Source organism: Petaurus breviceps, unplaced genomic scaffold (assembly GCF_028583685.1).
Source record: "Petaurus breviceps papuanus isolate PSGF00001 unplaced genomic scaffold, PetGlider_PUasm1.0 90919, whole genome shotgun sequence".
Lineage (NCBI taxonomy): Eukaryota > Metazoa > Chordata > Mammalia > Diprotodontia > Petauridae > Petaurus > Petaurus breviceps.
In genome coordinates, this window is record NW_027187378.1 from 48,747,404 (window position 1) to 48,762,903 (window position 15,500).

Consider the following 15,500-nt stretch of genomic DNA (forward strand, 5'->3'; position numbering starts at 1 on the left):
AATGTTATGATTTGTACATATAAAAATTTCAGAACTGTCGGGTATGTGAAAGACAGAATCATCTAGTCCTTCTATTTACATATGGGAAAAGGGAAGCCCAGAAAGGTTAAGTAAGCCCAAGACCAACATAGTGTTTGTTCAGTCTCTTTCCACTCTACGTGGCTACCAAGTATTTATTCAGCACATAAGACATACTCAAACCAAAAGCTTATTTAAGTATTAAATTACATAGTAATAACAAAGCAAGAACAAGCAATAGAAACAGAATGCTGGAAATTATAATGGCTAAGCTTGGCCCCCAAAAGAGAAATCTCCTGCTTCTCTGCAGGGGTGTGGAACACTATGACTTTTACAATTAGTCATTTCTGCTGAACTTTTTATCTTCCTCTTCTTAATTCTTAATGATAAAAGATGGCTTTCAAGGAGAGGCTGGAGAAGGGATACTTTAAGAATATAAAAACAGTTATACATAAGGTTTTAAAAAAAATTATAGTGACAGTAAGTGCCATTATACTGAAAAGGGAAAGATCAATGTGGAAAGGAGGAAATAAGGGAGATTCCATGGAACAGAGAGTGATCTCATTCAGAATGGAAAAGAAGGGTGAGATAAAATTAACATTTTAAAGAATTAACAAGACTTAATGAGTGATTTTAGCTATGGAAAGTAACAAAGAATAAATAGTCAAACATAACTCAAGCCTGAGTGACTAGGAAAAGGGGCAAGAAATAGGTTATTTGGAAAAGGGTGATAATTTGACAGGAAAAGACAGTGAATCCAGACATAGTGGTTTTGATGTGTCACCATAATATCCGATTGGACATGTCCTACAGGACAGATTAAGGCACACAGAGATACAGATCCAAAGGAGATGAAGGTGAGGGGGCTGGACTGGAAAAATATAGGGAAAAAAATTGATTTCAGGAAGTGAAAGTTCTAGTCCTACAAATGTATAGTACAGAAGACCTAGAACTGAGGATTTGGCACTTTTTATAGTTGGAGAAAGAGAAGAAGTTAGTAAAGACAAAATGTCAGAAGACTGAGAACCAGTACAGAACAATGCCATGAAAGTCGAGGGAACAGATGAGAAGCCAGGGAAGAAGTCCAGGTCAGAAAGCAATCAGATTTTTAGCCGATCCTTCCTTCTCATGCATATAACAGGGAAGGTGAGATTTATGAGTAAGGAGGGCCAGAGGATTTAGATTTGAAGATTAATTAGTCTGGACTAACTAGTTTAACCCCTTCCTTTTGAAGGTGACAGAACCAAGTCTCAGAGGTGGTGACCTGCTCATCTTCTCTCTGATAGTAAGAAGCAGAGCTGAAATTAAAACCCAGGTCCTTTGCCTCCAAATCAAGAGCTTTTCTCACTGATCTACACTGCCTTTTCTGTATGTCAGGCCACTAAAATTGCACCATCACTGATGGGCTTTTTTATCCCGCAGTAAGAGGGAATCACTGTAACCTGGGGCTTTTAACATCCCTGATATCTAAATAAACTAAGCTAACCTTTCTGGCTGTGACAGAGCACAGTCAGTGAGCAGGGAAACTAGTAAGGGAATCTGATTTCTCGACACTAGGTGCCACTGTTTTCTATGCTTTAGAAAACATTCTATTCCAAGCAAGAATGACCTCTTTGAAGATGGAAACAATGCAAAGATGTCCAGCATTTTATGATGGAGAAGACACCAGAGAATCCCCAGAGTCTGCTGATGCTTGTCAGGAACAGGAAGAGGCCAGGGAACTGTTCACACAATAGCTCCCATAGGCACTGTTCTGCACCTTCTCCCTTTTGAGCACACATTCCAGGTTTCACCAGACCAGTAGCTACTGGTCTTCACAAAAATCAAGATAGGCTGTTTTACAAAAAAGGGGGTGACATAGGGAAGAGAGCGCTGGAATGGGGGAGGAGGACTGTGCTACCTGTATGACCTTGAAGAGGTCACTTCCCTCCTCTTCCTGCTTTTCCTCATCTGTCAAGATGAGGATGTTGGACCAGTTGATTAAAACAACTCTTATTCCCCATCTCTACATTCAAGGATTCTATGATAGGTGTGCTGTGGCAATCTTAGTAGATATATCTGACAGTAAGTAAGCTTAGTGTTAGAGGGGAATATGTAATGAATCCTGTTGCAAAACAGAGAATTCATCATTATGACAAATAACCACACACCACTGTTATCTGTTCAGTTCCAATATTTGTATAATGGGTTTCCTTAAAGCAAGGTGACCCCAGTGGTGTTCTCCTCAGAAAGCTTCCCTCAGGCAGACAAAAGATATAGGTCCGAAGCAACACTGGTCACGAGCATATGAGCAATATTAAGGATGGGCCAAATATGTGACAAGACTGAAATAAATTAAAAATTTTTTTCCTAAGCAAGATAGTAAAACAAGGCAGTGCTATTTAAAAAAAAATTTTTTTTTTACTCTTCTGGCATTGCCCCCATAGACTGTAGGACATATCTTAGAATATACTCTATGCTGGAAAATCTCATTTACTTGAATGGGGATTTGCTTTTTGGAAACAGCCAAGAGTCACCATTGGATCCAGAGTAGGAAGGAACTTAAGACAATTTAATCCAACCTCCTCATTTTACAAACAAGCCCAAGGTCACAGAGGTAGGAAGGCAGAAGACTAGGGTTTGAACCTGGGAGTCTTCTGATTCTCAATTTCATGCTGTCTCTACTGTAGTACACTTATGCTTTTTAAGGAATTTAAAGTGAGTGGAAAAACTTGGCAAAGCTCAAGCCTGATACAAATGCAACAGTTTCGTACTAGCATAGGTGGGAAAAGATGATCTTTGGTCAAAAACACGTGAATATCAGTATTTTTCCTGGATTTTGGTAAATAGGTAATTCCCAAAGGAGCAAACTTCACAAATATTTGGAATACACTTGGCTCCAAGAAAAGTTTTTTTTTTAATGCCCCTTCTCCTTTCATTAAAGGGATAGAAGAACAGGAGCAGGGCATATAGCTTATGTTATCAGAACTGCTTTTTCCTCCTTTCTCTTTTAATCCTTGTTGCAATATTGGATGTGTAGGGATAGGTATTGGGATGGGGGTGGGAGGGAAGATATTAAAAAATGAATGTGATATAAAAACAAAAAGCATCAATTAAAAAAAGATAAAATTAAAGAAAGAAACATTTGGGAAAATAGCAGTTTTGTTGAAATACATAAAGCACATTCTCAAGGGCTATTGTGAAGAGGACATACACCAGAAAAGGGGTCTGGCACCCCTATGGCTGAAGGAAACTTGGCCAATCCAAGCAGGGTGAAAAGTACCAATGGGCAGCACAAACTCTTTGTGGCCCGTGTTTTCCTTTGTATACAGCATTAAGCCTTAGAGTATAGTCAATGTGCTGCCAAGTCCACACCACATCCTCCAAAGGACATCATCATTAAAGACCCAATTATGGATCCTTCCCATCGCCCGAAACTGAACACACAAAGAAAGCTGCTCACAGTTGCTTGCCCGGATTGAGTGAGCCCATATCAATCTCCCTGTCAAATTCAGTGCGGATATCATTGAGTACTCCATCATCTCCAAAGGCACCCCATTCCATGTTGATGCACATCCTCCCTTCATCTCCTTCCACTGTGTCAATGTACCTCATCTCCTCCATGTAGCAGGCATTGGTGCCAGTCCCTAGGCAGAGACAATCATAGAAGATTAGTGCTGGAGAGACAAACCCTCTCCTTTAAAAGAAAGAAAATGAGGTCTAAAAAGAGAAGGGACTTGCCCAAAGTCATCACTGGTAAATGCAAAAGCAAAGGGCTATCCTTAGCAAACTGGCTTTTCCATCCCCTACAACTATGTTATCTGCCTTTTGGGCAAGAGTGGTTCTCAGGGCGGCCAGGTAGCACAGCGAGTAAGAGCACCGGCTCCAGTGTTGAGAAGACCTGGAGATCGAATCCCGGGCTCAGACACTTAGCACCCACCCAGAAACACCTGGCCGTGTAACCTTGAGCAAGTTACTTAACCCTGATTGCTTAAAAAAAAAAAAATTATAAAAAAAAAAGAGTGGTTCTCTATTATGTCTAATCTCAAATACAAACTCTTTTGCTTGCTATTTAAAGTTCTTCACAATTGTAGATGTTATTAACCACAATGAAAGTCTTGCATTTTCATGGCTTGAAATTGCACTGACTTTTGGAACATTCTATTTTAAGTTTTCTCCTTGTAGTCCAAGCACATACATAATATAATGCCCATCACACAGAAGATACTAAATAAATGCTGGTTAACTGACTGATTATAGAAATTGCAAAAATAGAAAGACAATGAATGTCACAGAAGCATCTTTGCTGCTCCTCTCTAGAGGCTAGCACTAAAATTACCTTCTAAGATCAACTTCCATCAACTCTGTACATATCTTGTATGTACACCTAGTTATGCTGGCTCCCCAATTAGAAGGAGAGGTCATTAGGAGCAAGAATTGTTTTTTACCTCCTTTGTATATCACAGTGATTGGCACACAGTAAGCACTTAATAAATGCTTTCTGAGATGGGAATATATAGTAAATTTAGGTTCTAAAAGAAATGTTGTTTTGGAAACAGTAAATTACTGGGTACCCCTGACATGTGGACAGTCACTTGTTCTGCCTCAAATATCCCCAACTGGATTGTAAGAACACTATCAATATGGCATTTAATGCTCACATAGTACATGAAATTTACATAGCTTAAAAAAAAAAAAAAGAAAAAACCTTCTTCCCTTCTCTTCTATTGTTCTGCCCGAAGGCAAGGTTTGATATACCAAAGAAAGTGTGGAGGATTGTTCAAGAGAGGGAGAGCAGTAGGATGTTTCTATTCCCTCACCCAACTGAGTCCATCAATCATCAAAAAAATAATGAATGAAAGTCTGGGGGCCAGATGAGAAGAATCACTGCTACTGCCTGGGCTCTGATGGGAACTCACCCACAATGAGGCCAATCTCACAGTTCTGGTCATCGTAGCCACAGGTCATCATGGTACCCACGGTGTCATTTACCACAGCCACAATATCAATGTCAAAGTCCTGCAACAATAAAAGAGACACCACAGTGACACCAAGAACCTGGAGAGATGGAGAGACAGCATCTAGACAGAAGAGCTGAAGTGGGAGGGGTGCCCACAAAAGTGATCACTTAACTAGGAATCAAGAGAACCTAAATCTGAATTCTGGCTGTGCATCGATGACTGCCTATGTGACCTTCATCTCCTCTAGGCTGTAGTCTCTTCTTCTGTAAAGTTAGGAGATCAGACCCTTTGGTGCCTTCCAAGTCTAAATTATAAGGCTATCATCTTAAGATCATAAACTACAAAGAATCTTTCATAATTTTACTTCTATAGCCCCTTCCCTGATCTCTAATTCCCCTCAATTTCTCTGCAACACACACACACACACACACACACTCTCTCTGTCTGTCTGTCTGTCTGTCTCTCTGTCTGTCTGTCTCTCTCTCTGTCTCTGTCTCTGTGTCTCTGTCTCTCTCTCTGTCTCTCTCTCTCTCTGTCTCTCTCTCTCTCTCTGTCTCTCTCTCTCTCTCTCTCTCTCTCTCTCTGTCTCTCTCTCTCTCTCTCTCTCTCTCTCTCTCTGTCTTCCTCCTAGTTTTATGGGTGAGGAAACTTGGGTAGTCCTCTCATCCATAGGCTGCTCTCCTTCTCTTCAGCCTTCTTCCTAACTCCCTCTTTCCACCAACTCACTGCACTGAGAGACAACCCTTCATGCTTGTCTTTCTGTCTCTCCTTTCAGAGCATCAAGAACTAGAAGGAACTTGAGAGATTATCTTGTTCAAGTCCCTCATTTTATAAATCTAAGACTCATATGGGTTAAGTGATTTGCCAAAGGTCACCTAGGTTTAAAACAGCGATTTGGGAGTCAAATCTTTCCTCTACACTAAGATGCCTTCATAAAACCATAAATATCACTAATCAAGTCTTCAGGTTGAAGGGATCTGGATTTAAGTAATCTCTTAATCTCACCTAGAAATACAAAAGTAATTTACTATGTTTGAGCATGCCCTACAAAAATTCTCTGTGAGGGCTACAGAGGGCTCTCATATTCATACTATGTGCTTGTGTACATATGTATACAAAGAGGCCAGAAGCAAGGGACAAAGCTACATTTGCAAGTTCCTTCTCTAACCCTTTTCCCATTGTCTGTTTTCTGACCATAAAACTCCTCCAGAGAGCACTTAGCTCAATCTCATATTCTCCCCGCCAACCTGGAACTCACCCCTCGCCTTTGGATGGCTTTCCGGATCAGGGACACCACATCTTTCCCTTCTACACCACTGGATTTGAACCCTTTAGTCCATGAAACCAGGTAACTCTGGAGAAAGAGAAAAGAATGTGTGATCAAGAGTACAGAAATAAATACTCCAACGTCAGTGCCCTCAAAAAGAGGAGGAAACCTGAAGCAAGAGATGCCAACATTAAAGGAATCACCTCTCAGTAACTAGAACAAGAATGATGTCTTTTGCAAAGGAATGACATCCTTTGTAGGACATGTGTGCTGGGACTCAAGAGGCATTGGAATAGAAAAGAAAGAAAGTAGAAAGGTGAGAGAAGGAGACCACTGGGTCTATGAGGTTATCTTTACAACTGGTATAACCCACAGTGGGAAGGTGACTAATACCTTATTTGATTACTTTAATACTTTGATGGGTCTCATTAGTAATAGGCACTACTCTTCCATTCCCTGCAGAGAACATCCCATCCATGCCTTCTGATCTGATGTGATTACTGTCCGTGACCTTCCACGAATCCTCCGAACCCTGGAGGACTTCCTCTGGCTCTTGTAATATTGTGGGGATACAAGTATAGCACTTGGGGTATCCCATCCCATGCCATGCCATGCCAGGGTGATAAGACTGACTCCTTTTCCAGGTCAGACAGGCCTTTCCACTTTTTATGCCTTAGTGAGCTCTTATTGCTTGTCAATAAGATCACAAAGGAAAGTAGGGGAAGTGGGAGATCATGAACCCAGAAGGAAAGAACCCACACAAAAGAAATCTTGCTACAACTCCTGGTACCCTTACCTAGGGACCTGAACTAAAGAATTCACTCCCCTTAGCCGGAATATAAATTTCTAGACTTCCAGGCAAACAGACATTTTACGTACCCATCCACCACAACTTCCTTTCTTCTAGGGCCTCCTAATGGCCCTTTCTCTTCTTCCTTCCCCCCCCTTCCCCACTCTTGCTCCAACCCTCCACGCTGACATACACCCTCATGCCAAAAAATTACCAGGCAAGATGAGATGCTCCAGAGCTTGTCTTACCTCATCCAGCTTGGTCTGATGGCATGGGAAAGAAAAGGTAAATCCCAAAGGAAGTTTCTTATTTTTGATCTGTAGCTTGTCCATGAAGTTAGCCAGGCATTCAGCAATATGGTCAAACAGCTGTAGATACATGGGGATAATCAGGGTGGGAAAAGGTTATTTAGGTTCATAGGATTCCCAAGTGGAAGGTATCATTAGGTTCGGCCTTTTCATTTGAGAAGAGGAGACTGGGCCCAGAGTGGCCCAGTGAAGTGGCCTCTCCACCTGGAAGCCCAGAACTTTTTCCACTTCACCTTCATAATTGTCCAAACCATCCTGGTGAGTCAGAGAAAACGGTAGCTTTGCCTCAATTTTCTCATTTTATATGAGGAAAAACTAGTACAGAGTGGCAAGAGGTGTTTAAACTTTGGACATGTCAAGTTATTCATAACAGACCCGGATAAATCTGGACTCTCTTGGTGTCCTTGTCTAAAACAACCTGTGGCTAGATGGGAGATTGATCTGATACACTGTGGCAGCTCTTTTTTCTTCTAATAAACTTTTGTTACTCGTCCAATCAATTCTCTTAGTGCTAGTAAGAAGCATGTAGGCAAAGCCTTGCCTTCACCCAACTGCCAGATGAGTCATTCTTTGCTGGCTCTGCTTTGGTAACCCATGAGAAGACAGTATAATCGTGCATTTCACCTCATTAGGTCCAGGAAAAATGGTGTGCTCACCAAAGAACAATCTTTATTCTTTAACTTTAAAATGCTACAATCGACACATGAGGAAAGGATGCCCTCTGAGTAGGTTCTGTGGGCACGGCGCCATGCAACATTCATTCATTCAAACATTTATCAAAGGATCATAGCTCATAGGAGCTGGAAAGGGCCTCAGAGGCTAAGAAACAGAAGACTATTCCAGCTGCCTCATTTTATAGATGAGAAAACTGAGGTCCAAGGACCACTTATCTGGGATCAGAAGCAGGATTAAATTATTATGGTATTATGGTATGCAGAGTATTATGGCGGGGGTCAAGAGATAAGTTTAGATGAAACAATCTCAGAGTTCAATCTAGTAGGGGGAATAAGATAGAAACAAATAACTACAATATAGAACATTCCAGGATAAGTATAGGGGAAAGAGGGACAGCTGAGATGGCAAGAAAAGACTCAATTATTGCAAAGTGTAGTTCTGACAGGCCTTGGACACATGATACCCAAATCACTTAATCACTCAGATGAACTATAATACACAGTCTCTATGTTAGTTACTTCACAGGGGAGCACAGTGGCTTCTTGAGCAGCAGCACAGGGGGCCAGGCACTAAGATCTGGGGTTCAAGTCTTTCCTCTCAGAGTTCCATACTTATCTGTGAGATCATGGAAAACACTACTCAACCTCCCAGCACCTGACTACTCTTTCAAGACTTTTTTTTTTGGGGGGGGGGGGAGGTAAAGGGGGCCTTCTTCATTGTAGTGGATTTATTCGGCTGCAGTTATCTACCACAGACACAAAAAGGTGACATTTCTCCATAACAACACATGCCAATTGCTAATGTGTAACCATACAGCCTAAGGAAAAACTGCTATCTCAGTTACCTAAAGTTCTTGAGGCACCTGCTTAAAGATAAAGACTGGAATACTCAATGGAGCTTTTCTTTGTTTACATGACATTAAGACTCCTTTTTCTTAGATCTAGGTAAAAGCTTAACTTATTCAAGGAAGAAGAGATAGGAAGCTCTAGAAAGGATTCATGATTTAGGTATGGGTGACCTCTGAGGTTCCTTGGTCTTGCAAGTGTCTACATGCATTTGGGAAATGGATTTGAACTGGAAGGGTCCTCAGGAATCGTCTGGCCCAATCTCCTCATTTTCCAGATAAGTAAGCTGAGGCCTTAAAATCAAAGGGTGTGGCAGAGCAGGAATTTTAACCCAGGTTCTTTGACTTTAAAGCCAGGCTTCTTTCCACAATACTACACAAACCCTCAAACTAGATGTTTGAGTTTATTTCTGCTTGAGCCTTATTTCTCAAGAAGGAAGGAACAGGGTCATTTCTAAGTTTTATATGTCCTCTACTGCCCACCACCTGACTCTGCAAATAGCAGACACTTAATGTGTGTTGAAGGTAAACTTTGAAAATCTATGAGCAAGATGAGCAAGCAAGGCTAAATTGGAGTCTCCCTTCTCACCATACCCCATATTCCTATGGTAGAAAGCATCTAAATAAGGTTAGCAGCCAAATGAAAGATTCAGCTGAACTGTGAAGCTCTCTCTCAAAACAGCAGCCTATAAAGCCCTTTTCCCAGTCCTAGCTCCACCCACCCCACTTGTACAGTCAAGGGGGTATAAATCCCTTAAGCAAGAGGCTTATGGATTCACCCTACCCAAAGACATATGCACTTTAAAAGAAGAAGGGGGAGGTGGTGGAGGAGGGAGAACAGTGAAAAAGATTAAGTGAGGTGGGAGGGAAGGCCTGAAGCTTGGGAGTTAGGGTCAGGCAAAGAGCCAAAATTTAATTGTTCTTTCCTGAAATAAAGCTATATTTATATTAGCATTTTGTCACATGTATATTTATGTATATTACATGTAGTTTATACTTGGGCATCAGTCTTCTTCGACCTGACCCACAAAGACCACAGAGTCACCCTGGAAGCATTGAGGTACAGTGGATTGGTAAACTGCTAGATTTGGAACCAGTAAGTCCTGGATCCCACTTGATAACTGTGTTCAAGGGCAAGTCATTTAACCTAGATAGGTTAGCTTGCTTCCTCATCTGTAAAGTGAGATTTATGATATCTCTAATAACAAGATTGCTATAAGGTTCAAATATGGTAACTCTGCATAAAGTTGCCTTGTAAACCTTAAGTGCTTTGTAAACTAATTGTTATATTTTCTATGTAATTTTGAGCATATAAAAAGGTTTATTTCCATCCATGTCAAGAAATGTATAAAGAGGTAAATATAGTACTATTTTCTACCCCCACTGCCCTTACACAAAGAGGAGAAAAGGTGAAATGTGGAGATTCTCTCTACCATGAAGATGACAGATGCAGTCTAGCAAGTTTTTAATTTACAATCTTAGAGAATTCTGTGGATTTATTCACCCATGTGTCACATAGCTCCGGGTTTGAACCCAGGTATTCTTGACTCTGAGGCAAGCCCTCTATACACTTTACCAAGCTTCCTCTTAGAATAACAAGAGGGCAAAGCCCAGCTCCACCATTCACTGGCTGAGTGACCCCCAGCAAGTTCAAGTTTCCTAAAATGAGGGGACTGAACTGGAATCAGCACTTCTTAAACTATGGGTCATGACCCCACAGACTTGAAGTCCCTTCCAGGTTTGAATCTATGATCCCATCATCTAACAAAAAATAGTTGATTTTTAAAAAGTAGCTTAAAAAAAAGGGAAGTGAAACAAATTGGGCAAAGTAATACAGTCAGATAACTGGCTGTGAGTGAAACTTTAGGAAGAAGGGAAAGGAGGAAGTAAAATGGTTTTCACTTGGTCAGCCTATTTAGCCTGGACTGCTCATCTAAAAGCCCACCTTCTGCAAGAAGCCTTTGATCGTCCCCCTTGTGCTTGTACCTTCCCACTGAGAGGTCTTCAATTTATCCTGAGTCTCTTTTTTTATACTTAAGTTGTCTCTTCCATTAGACTGCGAGTTCCTTGACTTTTGTCTTCCCCGGTAGTTAATCAGCACAGTGCCTGTGCACGTGGGAGGCACTTACCACTCACATTATTAGACCTTTGAGCACTGGGGGGTATTGCTTTTCCTTGTATCCCCAATACTTAGCGTGATGCCTGATACGCAGTAGGAAATTAACAAATACGCGTTGGCTGGCTGAGACTTTGGGAGGAAGAGAAGGAATGTGGGGAAAGAGAAGAGACGCAGGAAGATTCTAGACCAGGGGCTGTATTTCCTCAGAAGCTGAGGGCTTGCATTGCTCTAGATTTCTAATAACTGTCATAAAGGGGCCACTAATATTATGTGGAATAATTGTCTGCTGAGATTCTGGAAGAAGCCCTTTTAGAAAGTTCCAATCCTTTCTCCAACAAAAAGGATTAGAAGTCATTCTGAGGATCTCCCCTACAGACTCTAAATAACTACTGTGAAATTCTGAGATTCCTCATTCCTAAGGAGAGAGCTACACCACAAGTCTGTGACAAAGAGCAATTTCAACAAAAGACTCAAAACCAGAGCCCACTCTTAGAGGAAGAGGCAGGATGAGAGAACTTGTAGATCATTTGAGAAGTGACTAGAAATGGCGGATCATAAAATTATACACAATTACAATTATACACCCCCCAAAAATTAGAAAAACAATTTAGAAGAGACATAAGTAATAATTTAATCCAACTCCCCCCCTTTACAAAAGTGGACACTGAGGCCTAGAGATGGTAAATGTATTTGCCCAAGGTCCCACAGGTAATCAGAAGCAGAGTGGGGATTCAAACCCAGGTATTCTGGCTACAAATCTAGGATTCTTTCTATGTGCTCCACAGTTCTAGTGGAAGAACAAAGGTTCATTTTTTTTTTATTGTAGACTAGATTATCAAGAAGACTAGCAGCATAGTAGGAAGGAAGGCTAAACACACTCATCTTGGAGGTGATTGCTAGAACTACATAAGATATGTATTAATGAGATGCATATTTGTTTTGCTGTATGGTAATTAGGCATAAATGGTAGGCAATTCACATAAGTGACTGTAATTAGCATTAGTCTTTTTTAAGGTGCCTGGGAGGCTGGTTCAGAGGGAACTTTTGCAAAGTCAAAATCAGTTTTCATTTCATTTCTTCTTGCTTTCTGAGTTCTCCAGTCACTATATTCAGCACCAGTGATGAATTTTTCTTCCTATCAACACCATTTAATAATTAAGCATCACCTATCCTTCAGATAGGCTTCATCCTGATCTTCTGGAAATTGCCTGTGGCTGAGGTTATCTTACCCTCTCTTGAACAGGGAGTCTAGAATCCACTGCTAATTAGTTGCTGTCTGAAAAGATTAGCTGGTCTTTTTTTTGAAATAAATTATTTTGAAGCTAAAATCAAATTCTACTTTATTTACTCTTCCACACTTTTTTTTTAAATAAAGATTAACAAATGTTAATTCTTGAAGAAAAATAAAAGTTCTTAAATCCAGCTTCCCCTCCCTCCCCCTCCCCACAAAGCCCTAGTGGTACTCGTTCCTGCCAAACTTTGCATCTTCAACAATCCTAGCTTGGGACTTAGTATACCCCATTCCCTTCCCAAATCTCTTTCCACCACTTGTTCAACTGCCAGAAATCTCTTTAATATGAGCTAAAGCTGGGGTGGCTGGGTGGCAAAGTAAGTAGAGTACCAGCCCTGGAGTCAGGAGGACCTGAGTTCAAATCCAGCCTCAGACATTTGACACACTTAATAGCCAAATTGGGCAAATCACAACCCCAATTGCCCTCCAAAAAGCAAATACATATATGGGCTAAAGCTTTTCATTCTATAGAGAAAGAGAAAAGCTTAACCCTTTTTTTCAAATACTTGGGGTTGTTGCTGTTGTTTATTTTTTATCCTTGTGCTTGGGTGGGAAGAGGAAAATCGTGAAGAATTGAGCAGGGAAGGCTAGAGACAACCCACGTTGGCAACTGTGTGGTAAATGGATTAGAGATCAGAGAAACTGGAGGCAAGGAAACCAAGTAAGACTATGAAGGAGCCTAAACTACACCGACAGTGATGGTTAGGAGAATAGCAAGATTGGGATAGATCAACAGGATTTAGCAGCTGGATGGATGTCAAGGTTAAGCAACATGGAAGATCCAAAACAGGGAAGAAGTGAATCTAGAAGAGACATAATCAGATACCACCCTCCCCCTTTATAGGTGAAGAAACTCAACAGGAGTGAGAGTGAAAGAACAGGCCTTTAACAACCAATTCAGTCTACTATATACTATACTACAACGTTTCCTACGAAATACCAGTCAGGAAGAAATGTGGTTTGAGAACTCAAGAGACCAGGGATGGAAATAGAGATCAATGTTTTAAAATATATATATATATATAAAAACAGAAGTTTATGGTTTCATATATATTTCTTTCTTTTTGTGGGGGGGGGGAATACTGAACATTTGTGTTTGAAGATTTAAGTTCACAATAAAAAAGCTTATTTAAAAAGAAAAAAACACAGCTTCCCCTCTCCCCTCCCCAACATACAGACTGGTAAATTATATACTATAACTAATGCAGGCAGACACACCTTGACTGAGTGGGCAGCAAACCAATGAGCTCACCAATGGCCCAGTCCGAAGCTTAAAAACCATAACTTTTGGGTGTTAAAATACTAGTATCCCAATCCCTATGTGATATTCTCCAACTTCTGTTACGTGAGGACAGCTTACATGAAAGAGATTCGTACAAAGACCTGTAGTGAAGAATTTAAAGTTTCTTCTCTGCTCTGAGCTTCAAACCCACATGTCCAACTACCTGACTGCCCCACTGGCATCATTTAGGAGCTAGCCAGACTACTGGAGTAGAAAGGGTACTGGACTTGGAGTCAGTAGAGGCAAGTCAGCTCCTGACTCTACCATTCCAAAAAGGCTATTTCAGAAAGCAGGAGCTTCTGGTGTATACAGTCAAGCAGTGTGTCCAGGAAAAGGGACAAATGAGGTCCAGCAGCAAAGTCCTGAAGTATACAGTCTTTGGCTTTCCCCAAAGAGCAGAGCATCTGGTGATCCTTAGAATGTGGAGTTAGGGAACCTCCAAGAGACCTACCTGGGTCCCACTGCCACGCATGATGTCCTCTGGAATGGCATAGATTTGGTTCTCCATTTCTACTTTCTGCAGGCCATTGTCTGTTACTCTCACTCGTAGCACACGGAAGTTGGTTCCTCCAAGGTCCAGAGCAAGGAAATCTCCATCTTCTGCAGAGAGGAAAAGAAAATGTATTTCCTGGCACCTTTCTCTCTGAAGGTCTAAGGGATTTGAAATTGTTTAATTTGATCAACTTCCTCACTTAGAAAACTTCATCAGTAAGGAGACAATAACTAAGCAGAGCTTCACTCAGTCAAAGAGAGCAGCAAGACTGGGAGCATTGCCCAGGTGGTATGTTCAGTGCAATGCTCTACATACCTAATTAACACTAGATAAATGCTGTGTACACAATCATCCACTACACAAACATTTTCATAGGTGTTCCAGTGGCAGAATCCTGTATATAGTACACTATCTGTGCATGAGCACAGAATGGAACGGATGCAGAAGAATTGGGTTTAAACCTAGGTCAACCACCTTACCACCTGTGCAAACTTTAGGCAAATCCCTTCAAATTTCTGGGTTTTCTTATTTAAAAGTCAAGAGAGATAGCAGGAGGAGGCAGAAGAAGGAGGGGGATTTGAAGTAGGGTCAGAGTGGAGACTGTACAAGGACCTCTAGGCCAGTGTTTCCCAAACCAGACCTCAAAGATAAGGACCCCTTGAGCTATGTGAATCCTCTGCCTCCCAGAGGGCTCAACCTTCCATAGCCCCAGGCTCTCAGAAGCTCAGAGAGCAAAGACTATGAATGAAGAAGAAGGGAACTGGAATGGGAACAACAGATAAGGGAGAAGGAATCAATTTTAGGCTTTTAAAAGTAAGTATCCTTATGCTTTAAATATTTTAGGGAGCAGTAAAATTCATCCAGGAAACAATAATTGTGAAATACATTGAAAATTGAAGATACAATCTATGTGCAGTGGGCCAACAGTCTGTACCCTGGAAAACCATACAATCTAGGAGGAAATACAATGGAATTATAGGCCATGTCCTTTAATTGTTGTCATCCTACTTTACATGAGAGACCTTAAAATATTTGGAGACTACAATTATGTTCTCCCCATCTTTCATTAAAAATTCTTTAGAGATGGTAGTATGAACAGAGTGCTATATTTGGAATCAGAATGGCTTGGGTTCAAAGCTTGCTTTAGATACATAATCATAAAAGCTAGTTTTATATAGTGCTTTTAAGGTTTGCAAAGTACTTTACAAATATTGTCTCTCTTTATCTTCACAACCCTAAGAGGTAAGTGCTATTATTTTCTCATATTACAGATGGAGAAACTAAGGCTAGGGTTGGTTTACTGGTTTGCCCAGGCCCGCCTTACTCTGAATCCAGCAGTTAGCTATGTGGTCCAAGTCCCTTAACTTTTCTGGATCTCGGCTGCTCATCTATATAAAATTAAGTAGTTAAATCAAATTGCCTCTAAATCTATGGTCAAGTGACCCTGTAATAATAATGAAAGCTTATGTGTAC

The 15,500-nt window shown here is 40.9% G+C and overlaps 1 protein-coding gene across 2 annotated transcripts in view; it reads right to left on the minus strand.

Moving 5' to 3' along the window:
- Nucleotides 1-15,500, minus strand: part of HK2 (hexokinase 2) — a 106,955-nt gene that overhangs the window by 20,026 nt on the left and 71,429 nt on the right. For both annotated transcript variants that reach the window (XM_069075951.1, XM_069075950.1), the window contains exons 3-7: nucleotides 13,986-14,134; nucleotides 7,264-7,383; nucleotides 6,217-6,312; nucleotides 4,917-5,016; nucleotides 3,461-3,644 (exon numbers count right to left, since the gene is read on the minus strand). In XM_069075951.1, coding sequence (XP_068932052.1) covers nucleotides 3,461-3,644; nucleotides 4,917-5,016; nucleotides 6,217-6,312; nucleotides 7,264-7,383; nucleotides 13,986-14,134 — 649 coding nt within the window. The remainder of the gene's footprint in view (nucleotides 1-3,460; nucleotides 3,645-4,916; nucleotides 5,017-6,216; nucleotides 6,313-7,263; nucleotides 7,384-13,985; nucleotides 14,135-15,500) is intronic.